This window comes from Phascolarctos cinereus, unplaced genomic scaffold, assembly GCF_003287225.1.
Source record: "Phascolarctos cinereus isolate Bilbo 61053 unplaced genomic scaffold, phaCin_HiC Scaffold_4;HRSCAF=312, whole genome shotgun sequence".
Taxonomy (NCBI): domain Eukaryota; kingdom Metazoa; phylum Chordata; class Mammalia; order Diprotodontia; family Phascolarctidae; genus Phascolarctos; species Phascolarctos cinereus.
Genome location: NW_027555847.1, coordinates 85380347 through 85406809, shown reverse-complemented (window position 1 = coordinate 85406809; position 26463 = coordinate 85380347). Strand labels below are relative to the sequence as shown.

Below are 26463 nucleotides of genomic sequence, written 5' to 3'. Positions count from 1 at the left end.
ATTACTCCTCTGAGGTCCTTTGGTATCCCAGCCTTTCTTCTTGACTGGCAGGTAGCAGAGAAAGAAGAGGCCAAGGCAGGGCAGGGCTGGACTGGGGCCAGGCAGGGTAGTCCTCAGTGCATTAACTTCTAGGAATGTGTGTTTCTGGAAAAAGCCTGTCACACAAACATTCCCTGGAAGATCTGGATGAGGTACGGAGAAGTATGGAATGGCAAAACTCACGTCCTCCCCATCCTTTCCTAGTCCTTACCTCCACTTCTTCCTGACCTCAAGGATTATAGAATATTAGCTGGAGAGGCCTTAGAAAGCCATTTAGTCCTGCCTTTCTTATTTTACAAATGGGAAAACTAAGGCTAACAGAGAAAAGACTTTCCCAAGTTCGCACAGGAAGTAACTAGAAGAAAGAACTAAACCCAGGTCTTCTGAGGGTTCAGATCATAGTATCATAGATTTACAGCTGGAAAGGAGCTTAAAGAGCATTCCAGCACCTTCTTTTTATAGATGAGGAAACTGAGGCACAGAGACATTAAGTGACTTGTCCAAAGTCACACAGCTAATGTCCATGGCAGCATCTGAACCCAGATCTTCCCGATCCAAGTCCAGTGCCCTGTCCACAATATCATGTTGTCTGGAACCCTTAACGTGGTTTGCTATATTACAGTAGCCTTCCTTCTTGTTCAAAGATGGAAAAGAGGTTGAATTTCCCACTTTGTTTGGGGTCTTTTAGCATAGGTCCCCAACTCTCTCACATATATTTGGGAAAAACCTAAAACCAAATGGGGTTGGGGAGTGGGGGAATTCTCTCTCTTAATTCCCTATCCCTTCCTTAGCTCTGGTTGCTATAGAAACTTGAAATGTACGAGGAAGAGTTACCCACCAGGGCATAACTGGTTCTGTACACTTAAAATGTCTCGGATGGTTCATTATTTCCCCCCATTGTAGAGATGAGGAAGTTGAGGCCCAGAATGGGCCACATCAGATTTAGAGCAGAGCCAGGATCAGTCTATCTTTCCATATCCTTCCTCTCATTTGATCCTCAAAACAGCCTCAGGAAGGAGGCAGGGTAGGCATTATTTTTGACAGATGAGGAAACTGAGGCCCAGAGAAGGGGAGGCAGCCTGCCCAAGGCTCCTTTCTTAGTTGTCCGGAGGCGCTGTGTCAAGATAACAAGTTGGTAGTAGAACAGGGACTAGTAGTAGCCAGGCTGTAACAGCAGGGATGGTTTGGGGTCATCAGGGATTGGTAAGGAGGGCACCCTTCTCTTCCATGGTGAGCAGAGTGGGGCACCTTCCTCCAAGCCATGATAGACTTTTTCTGTCAGCTTGCTCCTTCCCCCTCCACCAACATTATTGCGCTCTGAGGAATTGAATTCCTCTGGTTCACGGGGGACCAGATCCTAGCCCCAGAGAAGGCTGGTCGAAAGAACACTGGATTTGGAAGTACAGGTCTCGGGTTCAAAGCCCAGCTCTGCTACTGACTGCTGCGGTCAGACTGTAACCGAGTCCCTTCTGCTCTGCAGAGGGTGGGAGACTAGATGACTCCTAATTGCCCTGTCCTTCGTCAAGGGAGCAACCTCAGGGTGAGATTAAAGATGCCTCTCTGGCTCTGCTCATGGTTTCTGGCTCCTGGGGCCCGGCTGCTCAGCTACGGTACGCCAGCCGTCTCTCAAAGGCATCTGGGCTGGCCAGGCAGAGCCATGCATATGTGCAGCCGGTGGGTGGAGACGCAGGTGGGGGTGGGGTAGGGGCATGAAAGGCTGCGGTTTGGATGCTGGAAGGTAGTGTGCTGGCTTTCACTTACAGCCACAGTTCTGAGAAATAGAGAGATAGCAGGGCCCGTGAGAAGCCATGTGCTGCTGGGGGTGGGGAAGGGAGCAGCATCTCAGCGGAGGGATGATGGGAGGGGCAGAGGCCACCGGGAGCCGATACCCAATACCTAGAATCAGAGAGGACGTGGGCTGTGGTGGGAAACAGGAGGGTGGAATGTTTGCACATGTATACTTTTTAGCCTCGGTGGGGGGGAGGGGAAAATAGCACTCATGATCAACTTGGATGATGAAAAAAGATAGGGGTGTGAGTGAGTGTGTGTGTGTGTGTGTGTGTGTGTGTGTGTGTGTGTTCTAGCTGGAGAAGCTAAGAGACATGAGGCTGGAAGAAGGCTATCAAGAATGGCCCTACACCATGCTGTGTCTCTACTGAGCTGCTTTAATGGGGTCGTCTGGGTGACCCTCGCTAGAGAAACAATTTGCTTACCACTGGAAGGGACCTCACAGATTATCTAGTTCAACCCCCTTGTTGTTCAGAGAAAGGAAACTGAGGCCCACAGACAACACAGGACTTGTCCAGGGTCACACAGACAGGTAGTCTCAGAGCTGGGATTCAAACTTGGACCTTTTGACCCCAAGTCCAGGATTCTTTCCACTCTACCACAGGGAGCCTCGTCTCTGCTCTGTCACTGAAGGGCAAGTCCTTCCATTCTTTGGGCCCCAGTTTCCCCATGTGTAAAGTGAGGTGCTTAGGACAGATCTCTAAGGCCACTCCTAGTGGCCTTAGTAATGCTGATGTAATAACACTGGTGGCACTGTGGGCAGCTGGGTGGAACCATAGTGCACAGAGTGCCTGGCCTAGAGTCAGGAAGACTCCTCTTCCTGAGTTCAAATCCAGCCTCAGACACTTACTAGGTATGTGACCTTGGGCAAGTCACTTCACCCTCATTGCCTCAGTTTCCTCCTCTGTAAAATGAGCCAGAGAAGGAAATGGCAAACCACCCTGGTATCTTTGCCAAGAAAACCCCAAATGGGGTCGTGAAGAGTCAGAAACCACTGAACAAAAAATGATGCGATCATAGCTCTTGTTAATATTGGGCTTTGATTATTCACTAAGCATTTACTAAGTTCCTGCCAGGTGATAGGCACTGGCTATTCACAGACAAAAACTAACTAGGGCCTGCCTTCCTGGAGCTTCCACTCTACTGGGGCAGTAGGGTTACAGGCCTTCCCTGGAGTCCTCTTCATTATGGCAAGGCCTGGCTCATTATTTGTTTTGTTTGTTTGTTTTTGTTTTTTTGGTTTTTGGCTAGGCAATGGGGTTAAGTGACTTGCCCAGGGTCACAGAGCTATTAAGTGTTATGTGTCTGAGGCCAGATTTGAACTCAGGTCCTCCTGAATCCACCTAGCTGCCCCTCATTATTTGGCCATCAGCATCTTATCCCCAGAGGTTATTCTTTGGCCACAGGAACCCTCACCTGACCTTTGGAAGGGGCTGTGATTTTCCTCAGCTCAGGCAGCCCTTCTGGCCAAGGAGTCACGATCCTTCTGCAGAAGGAGACCCCAGCGTTTGGTTTTTACCCAGTACCCTCAAGGACGTTCTCTCACACCGTCTGGGTTCAAATGTGGGTAGAGAGAAGCTCAGAGGTGGGAGAGACCTCACAGGGTATCTGGTCTAACTGTAGCTGAGCTCAAACCCCCTGACTCCACGGCTGGACAGTGGCCGTCTAGCCTGTGTTTGAAGAGACCTACTGAGGGGAGCTCAGTGCCTCTCCCAGCCACTGGGGCCAGTACTTTGGGGCAGAGGTAATTTCTAGGAAATGGTTCCTTTGTATTCAGCTTATACCAATTTCCCTACAAGGTGCATCCATCAATCCTGGTTCTGAACTCGGGGGCCAAGCAGAATGAGTTGTATCCCTCTTTTTCAGGGTATCCTCTTCAGATACTTGGCATCTCTACCCCCGTTAGAGTGCCGTGGAGGGTTTTTTCATCAGGTCAGGGAGGAGTTTGGACACAAGTGAGTCATTTTTTCTTGCCCTTTACTAAAACTCCTTTCTTGTCCTTCTCTGTATTCCTAGAGAAATAATACCAGTTTTTAAATACAAGGGAAGGGACTTGATAACAACATGACCAAAGTCATACCATAATAGATTTAGAGCTGAAGATTCAGAGGCCATCAAATCCAACCCCTTCCTTTTATAGGTCACCTCTTTAGAGCTGGAAGGCACCTTAAAGGTCATCTCAGAAGCAGCTGATAGGAAAGGGATAGAGCACTGAGCCTGGAGTCAGAAAGACCTGAGTTCAAATCCAGCCTCAGACTCTTACCAGCTGTGAGACCACCCTGGATAAGTCACTTAACCTCTATCTGCCTCAGTTTTCTTATCTGTAAAATGGGGATAATAGCAGCAGTTACCTTCCAGTGTTGCTATGAGGATCCAGTGAGATAATATTTGTAAAAGGTGCTAAGCACAGTGCCTGCCACATAGTAAATGCTATACAAATGCTTCTCTTCCCCCCCCTGCACTGCATCAAATCCAACCCCTTCATTTTATAGATGAGGAAACTGAGGCACAGTGAAATTAAATAATTTGCCCAGGTTCACACAACTTGTCAATGTCAGAGGCAGGATTTGAATTCAGGTCTTTCAGACTCCGACTCCAGTATCCTGTATATTAAATTACTCTTGCTTCTCAGAGGTGAGACTCATCACCAGGTCCTCTTACTTCCCAGGTCAGTGATCTGATACAATGTATTCTCCTGTTGAAGCCTCAGTTTCCTTATTTGCCACTGATTATTTTTTAATGTTTTAAATTTGTATTTAAACCATAGTTTTTAAAAGATGTGTATTGATTTCAGGTTTTTTGTTTTTTCGTTCCCTCTATTTCCCAAGATGTCCCATCTCTGCCCCCTCCCCACCTTGACAGCCCCTTCCCTTATAACAAAGAATAAAAAAGGAGGGGAAAGCAGGTCAGCAAAACAAAAAGCCTGCCAAGCACCGCAGTACTCCCAGTCAGGCGCTATCCTCTGCAAAGGAAGGTGGGAGGTGCAATCCATTACCTCTTTTTCAGGTCAGCCATTGATTTTCTGTATGACCTTGGTCAGGTCTTGGCCTCTCAGGACCTCGGTTTAATTGTCAGTAAGATCAGTGGACCACTAGGTGGCGCCATAGTGCACAGAGCGCAGGGGGCCTAAAGTCAGGAAGACTCATCTTGAGTTCAAAGTCAGTCTGTGTGACCTTGGGCAAGTCACTTAACCCTGTTTGCCTCAATTTCCTCATCTGGAAAAAGAAATGGAAAATATTGGCAAACCACCTTGAATGGTGTGTGAGTCTATTCATGGAGGGAGGAGTGACTTCTACCGGGAAAGATCAAGGAAGGTGTTATCACTGCAGCTGGGTTTTGAAGGACAGGAAGAATTCCAGTAAGGAGCAACTCGGAGGGAGATGTGCGTTCCAGATGTGGAGGGTGGGGGCAGCCTGTGTAAATTCATGTAAATGGGGGACATCAAGAGAAGATCAGACAATCAGGCAATAGCTGGAACACGAGGTGTTTGAAGAGGATTTCTGGGGAGTAAGTTGGGGACAAGACGTTGGAGCCTTGAATGACAGGCTGAGGAGTCTGCTTTTTGCCATAGGCAGTGGGGAGCCGCTAGATTTCTGGGGAGCAGGGGAGTGACATGAGCAGGCCTGTAAATTAGGAAGTTACCCTTAATAGTCTGTGCAGGAGGAATGAACTGGAAGGAAGAGAATGGAGGCAGTGAGGCCAGTGAGGAGGCTCTTCCCAATATTCCAGGTAGCAGAGGAAGAGGGCCCGAGTTGAGGAGGTGATGGTGGGATTTAAGAGGAGGGACATGGGAGAGAGATTTCAGAGGCTTTGGCCATCTCTCATTAATTATGGTGTTTCAAGGGATTAAAACTCAGGCAGGAGAAGTCACTTGTTTTAGGAGCCGTGATGAAATGTTTACTGGGGTAGAAATAGGTTTGTAGGTTCTATGGGAATCTGAGAGCCATGCTTTGGGCATTCTGAGACCCTCGCCGTGTTCAGGACTCATCTTCTTAGGTTCAGAGGCACCCATGCCCCAGCCCTTCACCCGAGGGCCCTGGTATCTTAAGGGGAATCTTCCTCTGCCCATTACATGAAAGACAGCCACCTGTCTGTCAGCCTGGCCGCAGCCACTTAGGAAGTCCAGTGGCTGGATATGGAAATCAGGCATCCCGAGACTCCCAGGAGTCCACTGGCCCGTGTCTCTCTGGGCTTCTCTTCTCCATCCCAGAGGCTGCCGGGCTCAGCCCAGAGTTCTCAGAGGGAGAGCTGAGGACAAAGGGAAAGGGGAGATGATGGCTCCCCTCCAAAACAGCCTCTCTCTCCCCTCTCTGAGGTCACATGCTTTTGTTTTCACCATAATAGCCAGTTGCCATGGAAACATGGTGTGGCCAACAGATGGAGAAGAGGCAGCTGCCCTAGAAGAACAAATATCCTGTTTTTGCCTACAGTGCCCCTGTGCTGCACCCCTGACAAAGAGATAAAGACTGGGACGTGGGGTCCCCCCACCCCAGTTTCTGAAGTGAAAGTTGGTGAAAGTTTCCCACAAAGTGTGGGTTGCCTTCAGACCCTCGAGAAAGGGGGAAAGTACAGCCATGGAGCCTTTGGCAGCTACTGGTACTCAGGCTGCGTCCCCACCCTGGGACCGAGACTGACACTTCCCCCCTACACCCTGGAGCTTCTAACCACATGTGTACTGATATGACAGCCTTTGCACCAGCACCTCCGGAGACATGCACACTTCCCTGTCTGCCCATCAGGAGGAGAATCAACAAATATCTGTGACTGAGCTCACTTTAGTTCATAATTGTAATGTAATAATTAATAATAACAATGTCTCTATTTCTCCATCCCCTTAAGGCTTGCAAAGTGCTTTTTTACTGGCAAACCTGAGATAGAGGTAATAGCCCAAGTATGATTATACCCAATCTTCAGATGATAAAACAGTATCAAAGGTGAAGTAGCAGCAAAGTAGTAGAAAGAGTGGTGGATGTGGGATCAGGGGACTTAATTTTGAATCCTGTCTCTGCCACTTACTTAGCTGTGTGACCTTAGGCAAGTTACCTGGCCCCTGGGTTTCTTCTCCTGTACAATAAGGGAGTTTGGACTCAGGGATCTCTGAGGGCCTTTAGAATCCTAGTTTGATGATCCTATAAAGGGATTTTCCCCCAAGTCATACAGCTAGGAAGTGTGGGAGATGGTGTTTGAGTTTCGGTCCACTGTTCTGTCTCTCACACCCCCACTGCCTCTGAAGGTGGGGGTGTCATTAGCCCAGCCCTAAACGGTATGGGAGAATACAACAGAATCAGCATATGCAGACCCTGCCCTTTTAGAGCTAAATGACAACTACTTTCCCCCACCTCGGTGCCTTTGCTCACCCTTTTTTCCTGTTTGTCATCGAGGCAGGATGGTACAATGGAAAGAGCTCAATAGTGAGAGGGCCGAGGTTCAGATACCACCTGTCACTGCCCATGTGACTGTGGGTGAGTCACTTCATCTCCCTTGGCCTCAGTACCTCATCTATAAAATGAAGGGTCCGGGACCAGGACTCTAAGGTCCATTCTAGTTCTAAATCCATGACCCCAGGAGTGCTTTATTTGTCCTCAACAGATGTCTGTTTAAATGCCAGTCTTACCACTCAATCTCTGCGTGACCTTGGACACTTAACATCTTAGTGCCTCAGTTTTCTCCTTTGAACAGGAGGAGATGGCACTCACTGCTCAGACAGCATGGCTCATATTTAGAGCCATGTATGATCCTTCTCTCCTTCCTAACTCATGCTTAATAACCTCGATGACCCCTTCTCTTCTCTCCCCAAGCCCCCTTCTCTGACTCCCAGGACTAATCTCTTTCTTCAAAGCCCCTGTCCTGTCTTTCTCACTGGACTGTGAGCTCAGCAAAGGCTGAGCCCCTTTCCCATTGATTATGGGTCTTCTTCACTCGTGACTAATTGAATGGAAGCTTGGATGAAAATGAATTGAATCAGTTTGAGTCCCCAAGCATTACTATCACATCTCAGAGCCCATCAAGTCCTGGCTGGCTACCTCCTTTGAGCCGAGGTTCCCTCCGTGTGCAAGATGGGAATCTTAGGAGGGTGTAGCCAATTTCTACCTTAATTCAGAGCTTCTTTTGAATAAAGAATAATTTCTTCCCCAGTGTTCCATGTGTCTTGGGGGCAGAATGGCATTTCAGATTTCATAGCACTGGGCTTAGAGTCAATAAGATATGAATTCAAATCTGGTCCTGTCAGACACTTACCAGCTATGTGACCTTGGGCAATTCACCTAGCCTCTGTTTACCTCAATGACCTATTAAATGAAAGGGTTGGACTCTTGGGTCTCTGAGGTACCTTCCAGATGTAAATCTACCATCCTATGATAAGTACACTATAGGTGTTCCACATCAGGGAAAGTCATGGGAGGTCATGGAAGCCTGCCTAGAGGAGGCGCTATTTGCCATGGGCTTTAAAGGATTAGTGAAAAGAGGGAAGGAAGAATTGGCAAAGGGATTGAGCAAAGGCATGGAGATGGAAAAGTACAGGGTGATTTTAGTTGACAGAGTGGTCCAGTTTGTCTGGAATATTGAGTTCCTAGAGGGGAGTCATGCCCAGCAAGACCAGAAAGTTAGGGTATCAGATTTGGGAAGGTCTTGAATGTCAATCAGAAAAATTTGAATTCCACTCAATAGACCTTAATAGGAAGCCTTTGAAAGTCTTTGAATAATGGAGTGGTGTGATGAAATATGTGCAGGAGGAAGATTTTTGTAGTGGGGGTCAAGACAGATTGGAGTTGGGACAGAGCAATGGTGGTAAGGCTGACAAAGAGATATGTGAACATTCATGGATATTCACATATAACTAGGAGGATTCCTTCCTTAGTCACATGCTTTGGGGATGATTGGAATAATAATAATAACAATAATGATCGAGGTAATAATTACCATTTATATCATGCTTAAAGGCTTGCAAAGGGATGTACATATCACTTCATGTGATCCCTTCAACAGCCCAGTGAGGTAGAAGCTATGATAGTGCTCATTTTAAAAGGAAACTGAGGCTGTACCCAGTTAGTATCTGAGATGAGATTTGAACTCAAGCCTTCCTGATTCCAAGTCCAGTGTTCTTACCTACTATGCCACCTTCTATTGTGCAGATGTTCAGAACCGAACTGGTGTGAGTTGCAGTGGAAAGAGAAAGTCCTGGGCTGTAAGCCCCAGTTTCCTTATCTGTAAAATGGGATGGCATAATTCCTCTCCTGCCCTCTCCCTGAGTAGTGTGAGGATTAGAGGACAGGATGGTCAGGACACAGCTTGGAAACAGGAAACCCCAGGTCCATGTGGGCTGAGAGGTTACCCTCTGCCATCTTCTCTTTCCTGTAACCTTGTCATAGTTTACGTTCTCTTTAACAGCCCCAGTTCTAAGGCTATCTAGCTTCCTAAAACAGTCAGCGTCCTCAACCCAGTAAATGTTTTGTTGAATGAGGTTTTCATTGTCATCAGTGACCCCTTCCCCTTTCCCCCTTGACTTCCTCACCTGTGGCTTCTCTGCATTTCTGAGGCGGCAAGATTGAAATCCAGGCTGGGTCAGGGAGGAGGAGCGGGGCAGGGCGAGCTTTGTGTACATGACCTCAGTGGGTACCAAGGGCTTCCCTGGAAGTATCAGTTCTCAGAAATGAGGGGGCCCAAACCACAATGCTGGTTCACCAAGTCCCAGCTGCTCCCCTGAGCCTTCTCTGCTGAGCAGGCACCCCAACCCCCAGCAGCCAGAACAACAGATGCTGTTCTCTGCACACCTTTCCCTTTTTCTTTCTTAGTCCCTAGTCTTAGTGATATTCCCACACACTTTAGAGCCTTTGGAGGTCGTATAACTCATCCCCCTCAATTCAAGGGGAGAGAATTGAGGTCCCAGATTGGGGAGGAGTGTTACACAAAGTCATCCTGTTGATAAGTTGCAGATCTGGGATTTGAACCCAGATCTTCTGACTGTAAATACAAAATGCTTTCCTCATCACCACATTTCCCCTCCTCCCAGTTAGCCAATCAGTAGCAATAATCTACTCTCTGTCCCTACATTCTTTTTTTTGGGGGGGCAGAGAGGAGGGCAGGCAATCTAAGTTAAGTGACTTGCCCAGGGTCACACAGCTAGTGAGTATCTGAGGCCAGATTTGAAGTACATTTTTGAGTATCATAGAAATTCCTTTGCTAGGCAACTTGGCAAGGGCTTCATCTTGGAGAGCATTAAACACCAAGTCAGAAGGCTTCAGGTTCAAACTTTCCTTCTAGCTATGGGTTATGGAACATTAAACAAGTTCCTTTCACCTCCATGGACTTTCCTATCTCTCTCTGTAACATGAAGGGTGTTGCCCAAAGGATGTTGGAGGTATCTTTCACTTCTGACATTCTCTGTTCCAAGGTCCCTGCCAGCAATCCTCTAAGATAGCAGCAGTAGTAAGACAGTAGCTGGTAGAGAAGAAAACACTTTCAGGGGTTTGATAGACATAAGGAGACCAGCTGGGATGTAGTGGAAGGGTCTGTTTAGTTCCCAATCATCAATATATGGCATTTCAAGCCTTTCCAGCCCCTCATGGGGCAGAAGACTTGGCTTTTTAGTGACCTGGCTTTGGCCACCACCCCTGGGAGGCTCTGAGGGCATACGTGTAGCCAGCCACAGACCTCCCTAGGAAGTGCAGTTTAAAAGGCTCTGACCCTGGTTGATGCAGAGGAGTGAGACCCCAACACCTCAGATGAAAATAAGTTGCCAGCTGCAGGTGGTTGCACGGGGTACCAGGTGGGGTGCCACTGCCCACAGGGCCTCAGGGTTGCATTTACTCCAACTGTATCACCTGCTCGTGGTATTCTGGTTTTGCCCAGCAGACTGGTACCATGTGACCCCATGTTGTTACTACTGCAAATTTTTCTCTCTCACCAATTGGGGAACTCCACAGGTGAAGATGGGCAGTGACAGGTCAGGAGAGCTGTGTGAGCAGAAAAAGAGAAAGAGTCAGATATAAGAGATGTAGAGGGAGAAATAAGGAGATTCAGTCACTGGTTGGACATTTGGTGGAAGGGAGAATGAGGAGTCAAGAAAGGAGAACCTGCTGCCACTGGCAGAAACATGGCTAGACAGTAGTGAATCTGAAAAAGATCTGGTGGTTTTAGTGGACTGCAAGCTTAATATGAATCATGTATGATATGACTGCTAAGAAAGCTACTGTTGTCGTGGTATATGATTGTGATGGAATACCACTGTGCTGTAAGAAATGATGAGCTCAGTGATCTTAGAAAAAACATGGATAGACTTGTGTGAAATAAAGAAGACCAAAAGGAACAGAACGAAGAAAATGTGCTATACAGCAACAGCAATATTGTTTTAAGAACAACTTTGAGCAAATAATTTTGACTATTATAAATATTCAAAAGAACTACAAAGGACACATGAAGGAAAATACTATCTGTATCCAGAGAAGTGACAAATAGAAGTATGTATAGAATGATTTTACATAGATATGTATTTATATACACACATATTTGTGTCTAATAGTAGCCAGCTTGGGGTGTGGGGTGGGGGGAGAGTGGAGGGAAGGGGAAAAAAAAAGAAATTTACATAATATCTTTATTGTATTTTTAAAAGGAATAGCAAGTTATACATAATAGATTTGCAGTTTCATGTGCAATCATAATTTTTTATTATACTATGTTATAGAAATGCTTGTTTCATTCCATAAATTAAATTTTTTTTTTTAAAGCTAACATAATGTTAGGTTGTATTGAGACACGTGGTATCCAGATCCATTATAAACTGCTCTATTCAGACCAGCTTACCCACTGTCTTTCTTTCAGGAGCTAATTTACCTTTTTTGCTCTTCTTGTAGGAACTGGTCAACTTAGTACTTCATGAGGAATTCCAGAGGTGCCAGGAACGCAGAGGAAGGGGCACCCTAGACCATCAGCCCCACTGCAGCCCAGTCATCCTGGATGTATGCTGTGGCTCTGGGGCGATCGCCCTCAGCCTCCTGAGCAGACTGACCCAGGTGAGCCTTCCCAGCCCTGCCTCCAAACCCAAAGAGTCACCTGGCCCATCGGGTGCACCTTGCTTGTCTTTGGCCCATGGGGGAGACAGTGCCGGGACACAATGAGGTTTTCTGTGACCAGCTGGTGCTGTCTCTCATCTGGTCACTCCCTGGACTTTAGAACTCACCGCCTTTCTTCATTCTGACCCTTCCTTCAGAAGCCCCAAGATCTCAAGGTTTTGATCTGTGAAATAGGGAAATATCAGCTTCTTTTGCCTAGCTCCTCACTTCCTCACTTGCCTGTGTTTCCAAATGTGTGTGTGTGTGTATTTATGTTTGCATAGTGTATATACACATATACATGTATAATGACTGTGTGCCTAGATTTATGCACACACATGTGTATTTATAATTATGTGTATAAATAGATGCGCTTTCCTTTATTTGTATGTCACTAACTTCCCAGGGAATCATTTTCCACCCCTCAACCCCTCTGCCCCAATAAATCCCTCTCTTACAACAAATAAGTACAGTCAAACCAATACAAAATTAAAGGTGTATGCCTCATTCTGTACCCGTAGTCCACCACCTGAGGAGACCTGCTTCAACATCAGTTCTCTGAAGCCATTATGATACATTGTATTGATCTCTCGATAATTCTTGAAAAACTAATAGAATCTCAGAGTTGCACAAAACTCTTGAGATGACCTAGCCCAGCCCCTACACGAGGCTGAATTCCTTTGATACCATCCCTGGTGGCTGGCAGTCATCTGGAGTTAGGGAACTCATCCCTTTCCGAACAACCCATTTTACTTTGGGACTGGCAGCTTTTATAAACAATGTAATTACTGGGTCCTTTCTGCATCCTTTGAGCCAGAATCTCTGTGATTTCTTCCTTGTCACTCCTAGCTCTGCCTTCTAGGACTGAGCAGGAGGACAATCCTGATCTCCTAATTTCTGTCCTTCTGTGGCAGAGCCGTGTGGTTGCAGTGGACAAAGGTGAAGAGGCCGTGCAGCTCACCAGAGAGAACGCTCAGAGGTGCTGGGGGCAGGACGCATGAGCTGGGGACCGAGGGCAGAGGCTAGAGACACCGAAGCCAAGGCCTTTAGGGTCCTAGCGCTTGGTGAAGAGAGTGGGGCAGGAGATCCTGAGAGGCCCCACGCTGGGCTCCAGGGGCATTTCCCCTGGCTGGGCTCACACAGCTGCCTGTGATGAACCTTCGCTGTGCTCTTCATCACCCTTTCCTCAGTGGTGACAACTCTTTCTCCCTGGTGGATAAACCCTAAAAAACACACAAGGGGAAGAAGGGAAAGAGGAAGTAGATGGTAGAACTGGGAATCAAGATATGGTACTAACAGTGGGAGGAAAAGGGAGGCAGAGAACTAGGTACTGGGTATGCATAATTTCTGAGCCTAGAATGCTGAGTAAGCTCAGGGGCCAGAAACATTAAGTCTCAGTCTAGGGCTTAGAGATTAGTAGAGTTCAGCAATTAATTAAAAAAAAAGAAAACAAATAAAACCTCACCCTGTGCCTGAGAGAAGGGTCCCTGAGATTGGTTCCAAGGAAGAGCTAGAATTGTGGGCAAGCCTAGGGCCCAGGGCTAGATCCTTTGCAGGCCTTTTGGCAGAAGTGACAGGCAGTGAAGAGTCAATGGTATAGACTTCAGAGCATCCCAGATTTAGAGCTAGAAGGGACCTTACAGGCTGCCTAATCCAACCCTCTCATTTTACAGGTAAGGAAACTGAGGCCAGAGGTCACACAGATAGTGGCAAAAATGGTATTCCCACCACCCAGGTCCTCAGACTGCAAATCCTCAGACTACAGCATCTACTTTGCTTTACCATGCTACTTTGCCTAAGAGCTGTTGTTTGATAGGGTGTCCGTGGCCTCTACTGAGTTCCTAGAGCTCACTAGAGCAGTGAGCTCTTATTTCTATTGTAGCAGCGACATAGCATAGTGGACAGAGCGCTGGGCTTGGCGTCAGAAGACCCAGATTCAAATCTTGCCTCCACTGCTTACTGCATGACCTGGTCAAATTAATTTCCCTGAGCCTCAGGCAACTGTCTAAGACTTATCTACTAAGACTTATCTAAACTGAGGGGTTGCAATCTATGCCAGCTATCTTTACTTAGGAGTTCCCCCATCATAATGAAGTCACAGATGCCTTTATATAGTTGTGTTGTCATTATTGTGAAAACTGCCTGCTAAGCTTGGTAATAACCCTCAACCTTCAGTCCTTCACTCTGATTTGTGTCTGGTTTGGGACACCCCATCTTAGGAAGGACAGACATCTATCTACAGGTGTAAGTAAGTCATCGACTCAGATACACGGGAAATGGACAAAAGTAAAGACATTTTACACATTTGTATAGGGCTCTGGATAATAATCTTGAGTGCTATGTCATAAGCAAAGCACTTATTTCTTAGAGAAATTTGACCAGTTCAAAATAGTCAACCATAATAAGGTGGCCAGAAGAATCCAGAAACTTCCTGGGTCAGCAAATTTTTGCTCTGCTTGCCAGGCAGAAAGACTAGAAGTCAGGGGTAACACTGGCTTAGGGTATAGACTTTGCAAAACAGGAAGGAAGTTGCCGCAAGATCATAAGCATTATCATGTCACAAAGCAGGTAAAAGGGAGAGGAAGAAAACAAGCCTGCAAGGAACGTGGCGAAGCCAGATCATCACAAGGGCATTGTGAATGTAACCGAAAAAGCTCCACAAACAGACATGAAGTAGAACAGGTTGGTGTAGCAGAAAGGGCACTGGTTTTGAAGTTAGGAGATCCAGATTTGGCTACTTCTCCTCTACGTCTCAGTTTCCTTATCTGTTAAAGGAAGGTAGACAAGATTAATTCTAAGTTTCCTTCTAGAGCTAAATCCTATAATCCTACACATCAAAGATTCTTAGCCTGGAGTCCATGAACTTTAAAAAATATATGAATTTTGGTAACTTACAAATAATTGATTTTCTTTGTAATGCCATGAATTTATTTTATGTGCTTAACAACATTATTCTGAGAAGAGGTCTCATAGTATCACCAGACTGCCCAAAAAAGTCCACGACGAGCAAAAAAGGTTGAGAATCTCTGCAGTAAGCGAAATCTGCTGGTATTTCTGTAGCCATCTGTTCTCCTCAGTGACAATAGTGAAGCCACTGCATTTGGAAATTACCACCTTGGGACCTGGTGGTACCAGGAGGAAAAAATGGTGGTGGAACTTAATAAGAAGTTTGGAATACTGTATCTGAACAAATGTATGCATAAAAAAAAAGTTTTTGTAGGAGGTACCATGATTTTGAAGGCTTTCTGGGAATGATTTTAAAGATATATCAAAATGGAGAAGCCAGAAGAATAGAAAAGATCATAGAAGGTGATTGAAGGGGCAACTGAGAGGGAAAAAACATCAGTAATTACAAAACCATGCTCCTGCTTTCTCATCTTTGAAATATCTTTATGAGACTTGCATTGAAGGTGTCCTTGATAAAAATAGAAGGGTTGAGGAGGAACTCCATTGCCGACCACCATCTTCAGAGTCAAACTGCTGAGAGTTGTAGATAATGTTAGAGCACATGGTGCCTACTATTTGTAGATCACATAAATCATTTGCCTGAGCAAAAGGCAACCTTAACAGCTCCCAGGCAAAGTTTCTCACTTGTATGGAGAATTCCATGATAGACATTAGACCATAAGTTCCTTTTTGCTTTTGTCAGAACTTAGGATAGTGCTTAATATATAGTAGGAACTTAATGTTTACTTCCTTAGGGAATGGTCACTCTCCTCATTTTTATTTGACATATTTCTGGAAATACTAGCAATACTAACAAGATAAGAGAAAGAAATTTTTAGAAGCATAAAGATAAATAAGGAAGAAATAAAACTATCCCTATTTGTTGACAACATTGTGGTTTAGTTAGAAATCCTAGAGAATCAGCAGAGATACTAATTGAAACAATTAGTAGCTTCAGCAGAGTCTCAGGCTACAAAATAAACCTTCAAAAATCAACAGCATTTTTATATAATAATAACAAAATCTGAGAGGCAACAGTAAAAAGGGAATTCCAAATGACTTTAAGATGCACAAAAATATCTGGAGATCAAACTATTAAAACACATAAAAGACTTGTACAGATTCCATTACAACATGTTCCTTAAAGAAATAAAGAACAACTTAATTAGCTAGAGGTCTATTGAGTGCTCATGGCTAGGACTTGCCAATATAATAAAAACCACAATACTATCAAAATTATTTTGTAGTTTTAATACTATATCAATCAAATTACCAAAAGGGTACTTTACAGAACTCAATAAAATAATAAAATTCATTTGGAAAAATAGAAAATATAGAATATCAAGGGAAATAATGAAAAGAGGTAGGGATGAAGTGGGGAGAGTACTTTGAGACCTCAAACTAAAAGCAGCAGTCATTCAAAACCAATTGGTGTTGGTATCAGTATAAGAGACTGGACAAGAGAGAATCAGAAACAATGTCACTCAATAACTCACTATTCAATAAACTGGAAATATAAGTTACTTAAGGAAGAACTCCCTCTTGATAGAAACTGCTGGGAAACCTGGAAAGCAGTCTGGCAGAAATTAGTCTTAGACCAACACTTTAGACCATATTCCACAAAACATTCCAAATGGATATATAACCTTAATATTAAAGATCATGCTATTTTTTAAAAAACACAACTAGAAGAGAAGTAGGTCATATATTTTTAGCAATTATGGGTAAGAGCTGTTTTCTTAACCAAACAAGATACAGAGACAATTACAAAGGACAAAACAGACAGCTTTGACTACAGGAAATTGAAAAGCTTTTGTACAAATAAAATTAATACAAGTAGGACAAGGAGGGGAATGGTTGAATGAGGACAAAATCTTTGTATCAGATTTCTCCGATAAGAGTTTGGTATTCAAGATATATAAGCAATTAACAAATAGGTGGACAGATAGATAGATAGATAGATAGATAGATAGATAGATAGATAGATAGATAGATCAAGTCTAAAAGCCAATCCATGATAGATAATTAGTCAAAGGATAAGAACAAACAGTTCTCAAAAGAAGAATTGCAAACTATTAATAACCATAGGAAAGAATATTCCAAAACACTAATAAGAAAAATGCAAATTAAAACAACCCTGAATTTTCACTTTATACTCTGAAAATTAGCAAAGATGACAAAAGATGAGAATAGTAAGTGTTGGAGGGGTTGTGGGTTGATAGGCATACTGGAGCTTTGTAGAGGTAGCTGTGAGTCAGAACAGCCATTCTAGAAAGCAGTTGGAAATTATGCAAATAAAGTGACTAAAATATCCACACCCTTTAGCCTAGTGGGCAGGAAGGAGGTGAGCATTCCCTAAGAAAGCAAATTCCACTACTAGCTTTATAAAAACCCCAAGGAAGCCATTGATAAAAAAGGAAATCCATATATACCCACATATAGCAGTACTCTTTGTGATAGCAAAGAATTGAAAACAAATGATGCCTGTTGATTGAGAAATGGCTAAACAAATTGAGGAACATGAATGTGATGGAATACTGTTATACTCCAAGAAATGACAAATATGAATACAGAGGAGCACGGAAAGACTTACATGAACTGATGCAAAGTGAAGTAAGCAGAGCCAAGAAAACAATATACACAATGACCATAACAATGTAAATGGAAAGAACAACCAGAAAAGCAAACAAACAAAAATGGATGTTGTGAATTTGCAAAGAACAAGCTTAGCTCCAAAGAAGAGATATGAGAAGACATCCTCACCCTAACCCTCTGACAAGGAGGGAAGTCCACTAGTGTGGTACATTACACATATCTTCAGACTTTTTTGATGTGTTGATCATTTATGCTGATTTTTTCCTATTCTTTTTGGGGATTTTTGCCCTTTTGTCTATCCCATATTATTTTCTTATATGGGATGGTTCTCTGAGAGAGGAAAGATACTAATGGGGAATTGTGGCAATGTAAAACGGCAAAAGACATCAATAAAACTTACTTAAATATTTGCTTACTCATTTGGTTGACAAATACTATTCCAGACATAATTTGTTCAGTGTTTTGCTAAGTTTCATAATACACTCATCAAAGTTGTTGGCCAGTATTTTGGGGAATGTTCTGTACAAAGTCCAAAATGAAGGTAGATTTCCTATTGAAGGAGATGTTCTGTTGATTCCCCTGTTTGCTGTTTACAGAACTAGTTGTATCATGCCCCAGAGCACTTCAGGGTCTCCTCAGTGAAATTTACAACCTCTGAGTAGAAATTAACCCAACCATCCACACTGAAGAAACCAAATGGATGAAGAACTAACCTTACCAAGATTATGGCATGCAGCTGAATGGGCAGACCATTGGATTAGTCTACCAGTGCATATATTTGGAAAAGCTCTATAAATGGGCAAAAATCCAGACCCAGAAGCAAACTGGAGGATGAAAGCAGACTGAATTGCATTTGGAAAATTGTGCATACCTTTGGTATTCCCAAGCTTCTCCCTGCTACTGAAATCCATCTTTTTAAAAGACCTGTATCTTCCCAGTGATACTATGTGGTTTTGAATCATGATGAAACATTGTGATCCTAGAATTAAAATCATGACCAAAGTTTCAACTCAAAGTTAGAAAGAAAAAACTTCCCAACAATTAGCTGTCATGAAGTGGAAGGATTGAATCCCCCCCACCCTGTAAGACTTCAAGCAAAGTCTCAGTATCCACTTGGTAGGTATGTTGTAGAGGGAGTGCCTGTTCTGGTAGGAGATGGACAAAATGACCTGAGATTCTGTAGTTTAGATCTCTTTGTTGAACTGCTACTTCCCATCATATCCTAATTCCATCTAAGCCGCTTCCATATTTCTTTGCTGATATGTGAGCCTTGAGTGTGCCCAAACATAAAGCCTCCCTTCTCTTGCCTCTCTGGACTTTGGCTGATTTCTGACTATTTTGGCCAATGGTTCTGGCTGCTGACAAGTCCCTAGGTCTGCCCCACTGGTACTATGGGCAAGACCCTACCTCTGTCTACTCATGTGTAGGGTTTTTTCCCTTCTACTTGGAGGGCATGTGGTCTCTTGACTAGATAGAACAGGAGAGCTATGCATGGGAGGCAGCCTGATAACATGGGGAGACCCCTGGCTTAGAAGTCAAAAGACCTAGATTCTAGCCCCGTTTCTGCTACTGGTTCACTGTGTGACCTTGGGTCTCAGTTTCTTCTTCTGTAAAGTGAAGAAGTTTGATGCAATGGTCTTTAAGGTCCCTCCCAGCTCCAACATTTTATGATTTTCATCTGCATTCTAGGATTTAGGCACAATATTAGGTTACTTTTTGTGCCTCGATGAACTTGACGCATGGGAGGTGCCTTCTTCTTGTCCCCTCTCTGGTACATCCTGAGACTTTGGAGGTGAATTAAACTGGCCTTGGATCAACACTGCCACCCATGTGTCATTCAAGCTGTCATGTAATATACAAGCCCTGAAAAGCTGTGGGCATTGGGACGTAGCACTGTCTATGTCCAAGTGGCACAGCGGATAGAATATCAGACATTGAGTCAGGTAGACCTGGTGTCAGATCCTGACTCAGACACTTACTAGACAAAAATCACTTACTCTCTCAGCCTCAGTTTCCTCATCTGCAATATTAGGGAAATAATACCTTTGCAGGGTCATTGTGAAGATCAAATGAGGTAACATGCAAAATACTTTGCATACCTTAAAGTACTTTGCAAATGCTAGTTAGTATTTATATGGACATGTCACCTACCTACCCATGTAAATACATATGTTGGGGATGTCTCTGTTCTCTGCCCTCTGTTAATCCATGAGCACAGGCAATGGGGGACTTACGCTTCACCCTATTTTCCTCTTCTTCCCCACAGGCTTCACTTGGAAAATAGGATCCAGATTGTTCACCATGATATCACTTCTGGTACATTCCTCTGGACCTTTTCCTCCCTTTCTCACTTTATCCTCAGTAATCTGGCAAATGTAGTCAACTCTTAGTTCTCCCCAGTGGGGCCTGTCCCCAATTTATGGTTAAGTACTGGGACTCTTGCTTTCAGGTTCTTATTTACATGGATGACTCCTCTTAATCAGCTCATTTATGGTCACACACCCTCAGAGCCCAGCTTAGGCAAGGCCTTCCCTGGTCCTTCATTGCTCACCAGTTAATAACACTGTCTCCAGCCTTAGATTACCTGCTCTTATCCTTCTCTGTGTACATATTATAGTCTTCCAGGAGATTGTAAGCTCCTTGAGGGTAGGTGTTCTTGTATTTCCCAGCACCTAGCACAGTGCTTCACACACAGTAGGAGCTTGATACGTGTCTGTGAAAACAAGACTTTTGTTTACTCCAGCCAAAACAAGTGTTTTCCCTCCGCCTTCCACCCCCTGTTTCCCATCCTAGAACTGTGTAGCCAGCTCAACTTTTTTTCGGTGCCTTTGCTTTCACCAGAGGAGCCATACTACTCATGCCCAGTGTAAAGCAAGGAAGCAGAGAAGAGCTGAGTTGAAGTTAGAAGGGGTCAAGGCAATAACTGAAACTTGTACCCATCTAGACCTTCATAGTATGGTTTCATTACTGTAAATGTTAGATGCAAACTTATTTGAATGTAAGTTCTAAAATCTCTCTCTCTCTTAGACACAATTTTTGGATTATACACAATGCTGCCCTTCCCCTCACTGGCATGAAAACTCAAGAGTTGACTCTAGCTCTTCAGGACATTCGAAAAAAATGCTATTCTTTGTATAGTTCCTAGGAGATGAGCGATCTGAGAAAATAGTGTTTGTGGGCTGGTAAATTCTGGGTACTTATTTGCAAGGCTGACTTATGAAGTCCCACAGCTGTATTCAAATGTTGGTTCTGCAGACAACAATCTGTGTGACTTTGGGCATGTCACTTGGCCTCTCTGGGCCTCAGCCTCCTCAAGGCTGGCCTAAATGATGCTTAGCCCTCAATCCTATAATTCTGCAGTCCTCTGCTTCATGCTACATGTAGGCATCTTCCCAGTGAATGTCCATCTTCTGAGTCCCAGTCCAGAGCGCTTTCTTTTGTCCCTTGCCTGCCTGTCTGTGGCTCCTTGCCCCGGGGGTCAGAGGCTGAGTGCTGTCCAGCCTGGGACAGAGGAGTCCTCCTTCTTGATATAGGAGTGAACAGGGAACAGCTGCTTCCCTGGGGACCAGTGGACTTTGTGGTCAGCAACCCCCCATACATTTTCCATTGTGACATGGAGCAGCTAGCCCCCGAGATCCTCAGGTATGTGTGTCTTCCCATCCTTTGAGGACAGGCCTGTATAACAGGAGACAGGGAGGTAAAGGAGAAGATGCTAATTTTCTGGAGTTGGGGGTGGGGGGAAATTGTCTGCTGGACCTGAGGGATCTTTGAGGAGGCAAGTTCGTTGGCTTCCTTGGGGGTTCTTCTGAGTCTACTGCCTCAATCCTTTATCCCTGGGCTACATGACTATTTTAGCATCTGTTATAGCTCATTATAGTCATTAAGCCTGACTGAGAGTGGATGGGGGAGTGGCCTGGCCCTGACCTTTTAAACCCAGGCCACAGGAAGGTGCCTTCTCCTTATTCTTGCTCCAGCTATGAAGACACCGAGAGTTTGGATGGAGGCAAGGATGGCATGAGGGTGATAAGAGAGATCTTGTCCCAGGCACCCATGCTGCTGAAAGACTCAGGGTATGAGGAGCGAGAGGAGCAGGGTGGGAGGAGGAACAGGGTGGGAGCTTCCTGGGGTAAGGCCCCCACTGTTCCCCCATCCCTTACCTCATGGGTGGTCTCCCCATTGGGGAGACTCTGCCCAAACCTAAGGCTGATCAGGACCACCTGTAATGATGGCTTTTCTCCAATGCCTACAGATGCTGCCTGCCACCCCTAATCATAACCTAAGGTAACAAAACACAGAAGGAAAAAAGCCTGAGCTGGTAGTCAGGAGACCTGAGCTCTGCCACTGACTTCCCTATGTGATCTTGGTTAACATACTTCTTCTAGGGAGCATAGAATTTTAAAGCTGGGAGAGTCATAAGAATTTCCTTGAGCCCCAGTTTTCCAATGTGTAAAAGGAGGGAGTTAGATGAAATGGCCTATAAGACTTAAAAAAAAAACCTATTAATTAATTTATTTTTAACATTCATATTTTTTAAAATTTGAGTTCCAGATTCTCTGCCTTTCTCCCATCCCTCCTACTACTTATTGAGAAGACAAATAATGTGATATAAATTATACATACAAAATCATGCAAAACATTTCCAAATTAACCATGTTACAAAGAGAAAAGCAAGAAAAATAAAGTGAAAAAAATATGCTTCAATCTGCACTCAAAATGTATCAGTTCTCTCCCTGGAGGTAGATAGCATTTTTCATCATGAATCCTTTGGAATTATCTTGGATCATTATATTGATCACAGTAGTGTATTCTTTCACAGTTGATCATGAGACTTTTCAAGGGACCTAGTAATAATGACAGTTCACATTTATTTAACATTAATTCAACTCTAGAGTTTATAAAACATGCCATGTACATTATATCATTTGACTCTAGCAACCCGTTGAGGAAGGGAATGCAAATATTAGCTTCCCCATTTCACAGGAGAGAAGACTGAGGGTCATATGTCCTTCACATTCTGTCTTTCGTGCATGTGGGCCCAGTCAGTCTCACTGGGCACCATGAGCTTCCTCTTTAAAGGAAAGCTTCCTTTAACGATAGTGCTGAGTTTATTCTAGAGATAGCTAGACTCTCACCAAGATTGGCGGGGACAAGCCTGGAGTGTCCCCAGCCAATAAAAAGCCTGTTGGTGTTTCTGAGATTTCCTTAGCACTTTAAAGTTTGGAAAAGAATGTCCGTGTTATGGGGAGGAATGCAGGTATTGTTATCCCCATTTTACAGAGGGTAGAAACTGAGGCCCAGGCCCAGAGTCACATAGGAAGGAAGGAGAAGACCCAGAACTTGAATGCAGATCTTCTTGACTCAGGACTCGGGGCCTCTGCTAGTATATCCCATTGCCTTCTAACCAGACTTCTCGTTTCTCTCCCTCTCCACAGAAGCATCTTCCTAGAAGTTGACCCTCGGCATCCAGAGCTAGTTGGGAATTGGTTACAAAGCCGGCCTGACCTGGCTCTCTCAATCTCGGCCACACATGTTGACTTCTGTGGCAAGTAAGGCTTTTTGTCCCCATGGCTCCCTCTCTCTCCATCCCTTCTGGTCTTTCCTATCCAGACCCTATGAATACCCTCAGTAAATAACACTTTGACTGTCCCTGTACGGTCCTCGTGGTCCTGACCTGGCCGCTGGGCCTTTTACTCTAAGCTGTGTCTCCAACGATGCGGATGGGCTGCACTGAGTTCTTCCCACTCTCGGCCAGTCAGTCTTGAGGCTAAAGGAGGACATCCATAAGTCCACCAATGGCCATCATCAAGGCTCAGTCCTGGAGCCAGGGTCAGAGGTCATTCTGTGCCTGAGGAAGAGTTTCTAGTCAAAGCTAGCTGAGCCTTCTGAGGAACAGCTCCCCACCTGTTTGATCCCTGTTAACTTAGATTTTCTTGGTAACCCAGGACTGATTTGAGCTCTGCTGTTCTCAGTCTGTTTGCTTCCCCTTTGTCTCTCTTGGCAGTCCACCTCTCCTGGGAGCCCTAGCAGAGACCTTTCAGGGCTTTCTTGTTTCTCCTGATGACTCCTGGCACCAGCCTTATTTCTTTTTTCTTTTTCTAATTTATTTATTTTTGGTTTTCAACATTCACTTCCACAAGATTTTGAGTTTCAAATTTTCTCCCCATCTCATCCCTCCTCCCGCCCCAAGCTGGCATGTATTCTGAATATCCCTTCCCCTAATCTGCCCTCCCTTCTATCTCTCCCTGCCTTCTCTTATCCCTTTCCCCTTCTATTTTCCTGTAGGGCAGGATAGATTTCTATACCCCATTTCCAGTATTTCTTATTTCCCAGTTGCATGTGGAAACAATTTTTTTAACATGTGTTTTTAAAACTTTGGGTTCCAAGTTTTCTCCCTTCCTCCCTCCCCACCCACTCTCACTGAAAAGTCAAGCAACTCGATACAGGTTATACTTGTGTAGTCATGCAAAACACTTTCATAGTAGTCATGTTGTGAACTATTAAGTATATTTCCCTTCATCCTATCCTGCCCCCCATTTATTCTATTCTCACTTTTGGCCGTGTCCCTCTTCAGAAGTGTTTCACCAGCCTTATTTCTTCCCATATCTTTTAGGCCCCGGTTCCTACATATTCACAAATCGAGGTCCTGTCAGTAGGTGTACCCAGAACATGCCAAACCTCTGGTTCATGGGAGCTTCCAGCAGATCCATCTTTTGAAGGCTAATAATTCAGCAAGAGGCAAGATTGTCCTCCCAGGATTGAGGGCCCAAACTCCAGGAGCGTGGGGCTCTCCATGGTGGAGGAGTAAGGATGAGAGAGGTCTATGGTGATCTTATTCCATCTAACCTCTTGCTACCAAGATGATCAGGTTTAGGATAGACACTGGAGGGTCTTTACCCCTGTCCTGGGCCTGTTCACTGGTAGTGATGGAGGTGTTTATTCTCCTTCACAGAAATATTCCTTGTAGACCCACAGGAGAACCTACCATCACCTTTCCTTACCAACCCCACACCCCCATGTCATCAACAACTACTCCTAACCAGGCAATATGGAGAAAAAATATTGCCGTGACCAGACACAGGGATAGACAAAAATGACCTCCATTGGTCTTTTCTAAAGATTACTAGATTTTGGAGCTGGGGGACCTAGATTCAAATCTGTGACCAATTTTGCACTTCTAGCTGTGAGATGTATGAGCCTCAGTTTCCTCTCCTATTGAAATGGGAATAATAATATTTGCATCGTCTTCACAGTGTTATTAGAATCAAATGAGATAATGTATATAGCATGTTTTGTAAACTCAAGAGTTAAATGTGAAATAAATGTAAGCTGTCATATTTCTGTGTCTCTTGAAAAGTCAGTGTATTCTTTGTGAGTATGTCTGTTGAGGGGATGGTGTGGGAGGATTAGTAAGTCAAGCATTTAGTAAGCCCTCACTTTGTGGTAAGGGCTGGTGACTAATAGGTCAAGCCTCCCCAAAGTTTCTGTTCTCAGTTGAACCTTGTATTTATTTAACTAAAAGAGTGGGCCAGGCCAAGTAGCCGCTGCCTTTGTTTCATTCCTCTTGTTCCCCCAAAGCCAGTTGTTGTGCTTAGCCTCACCTTGTTTTTTTTCACCCATCATCCACTTGTTACTACTGGACATTTTAGTGAAGTTAGAAACTAGAAGTGAATCTGAATCTGAGTGCCCTTAGCCACCAAAGCCCTTGGCTTCTCAGAAGATAATTGCTTTAGTGTATAATTTGCCTGGGGAGAGAATAATCTTGAAGATGCTGCCTTCTCCTCTCTCTAAAGGGGCAAGCATTTTATGCTTTGGACAAAGCTCACATAAAGACAGGGTTGGCAGTTTCCCTCCATTCCAGAAGCTAGGTGGTGCAGTGGTTAGAGCACTAGACTTAGACTCAGAAAGATCTGAATTCAAATCCAGCCTCAGACACTCACTAGCTGTGTGACCTCCAGGAGGGTGGGAGGAGGGGGCACTAAAATGAAAGTTAAAGCAGTAGTTCTGGCTCCGATGCCCATGGACAATGAGAATAGTCATCAATGGATAGAGTGCTGGGCCTGGAGTCGGGAAGACCTGAGTTCAAATCCAGCCTCAGACACAATTATTAGCTGTGTGACCCTGGGCAAGTTACTTAACCTCTCAGTGTTCTAGGCTACGCTGAGAGTTAAGTTATGGACAAGGGTACCATTTGTAGCATTAGAAGGAGTTCCCTACATGGATGAAATGACAGATAACGTAATGATAGCAAGCATTTATATGGTATTTCGAGGTTTGTAAAGTACTTTATAAATATTATCCAATTTTTGGTCTACAAAAAAGGTCCACTTTAAAAACAAGTAAAAGGCCTTTGCATTTGACAAAGCATTTTCCCATTCTCATTTGAACAATAGTCCTGGCAGGGTGAGGGGGTAGTGATTAATATCCTTGTTATACAGCTGAAGTAAGTAAGGTCAGGAGTGGAAAGGTCACATGGAAAGTCAATGGCAGAGACTGCGGGCTCCTGATTGTGGGGAGGCCGGCGCTCTCAGCCTTGTTATCCCAGATTCTTTCAGTAACAGGCATGTTCATGCTCCCCATTGGACCTGGTTCCAGGAGCCCCTTTCTTGGTATGGCACTTTTTAGAGCCTGCCACGTGGAACACAGTGCCGCTGTCCGAATGGCGGCCTAGGGCATTCTGAAACAACACAGGGAACGGTGGCTTTGGCCTGCAAAGGGCGTGGGAGGCGGGGAACCCATCTCTTTTCCTCCATCTTCGTGAATGTTTTTTTTTTTACAGAATAAAAAAAATTGATCCCTCAATTCAATTCAGCACGCTCATTTTATGCAAGAACGTACTGTGCCCAAGGCTTTGCACGGGTGCTGGCAACAAAGATGACATAAAGACAGGGTTGGCAGATTCCCTCCATTCCAGAAGCTAGGTGGTGCAGTGGTTAGAGCATCAGACTTAGACTGTACCAGGGGATGATGGTACACCAGGCAGAGTAAAGGACACACATACAAATGAGAGGTGTGGGCCAGGCTTTGAGGACTGGGAGGAGAAATCGCTGAC

General features: G+C 44.6%; 1 protein-coding gene across 11 annotated transcripts in view; it reads left to right on the top strand.

Annotated features, from left to right (window-relative positions):
* The window catches only part of HEMK1 (HemK methyltransferase 1, mitochondrial release factors N(5)-glutamine), a 42199-nt gene extending 17451 nt beyond the window's left edge, over positions 1-24748 (top strand). For 9 of the 11 annotated variants that reach the window (XM_078152347.1, XM_078152354.1, XM_020999083.1 and 6 more), the window contains 7 exons: positions 11676-11834; positions 12788-12852; positions 19681-19730; positions 20948-21056; positions 21389-21484; positions 22847-22960; positions 24025-24748. In XM_078152347.1, coding sequence (XP_078008473.1) covers positions 11676-11834; positions 12788-12852; positions 19681-19730; positions 20948-21056; positions 21389-21484; positions 22847-22960; positions 24025-24067 — 636 coding nt within the window. In that variant the 3' untranslated portion in view covers positions 24068-24748. Of the gene's footprint in view, positions 1-11675; positions 11835-12787; positions 12853-19680; positions 19731-20947; positions 21057-21388; positions 21485-21663; positions 21696-22846; positions 22961-24024 lie in introns of those variants that run through there. The other 2 variants (XM_020999085.1, XM_020999084.1) reach the window with 2 other exon arrangements.
* The last annotated feature ends 1715 nt before the right edge of the window (positions 24749-26463 follow it).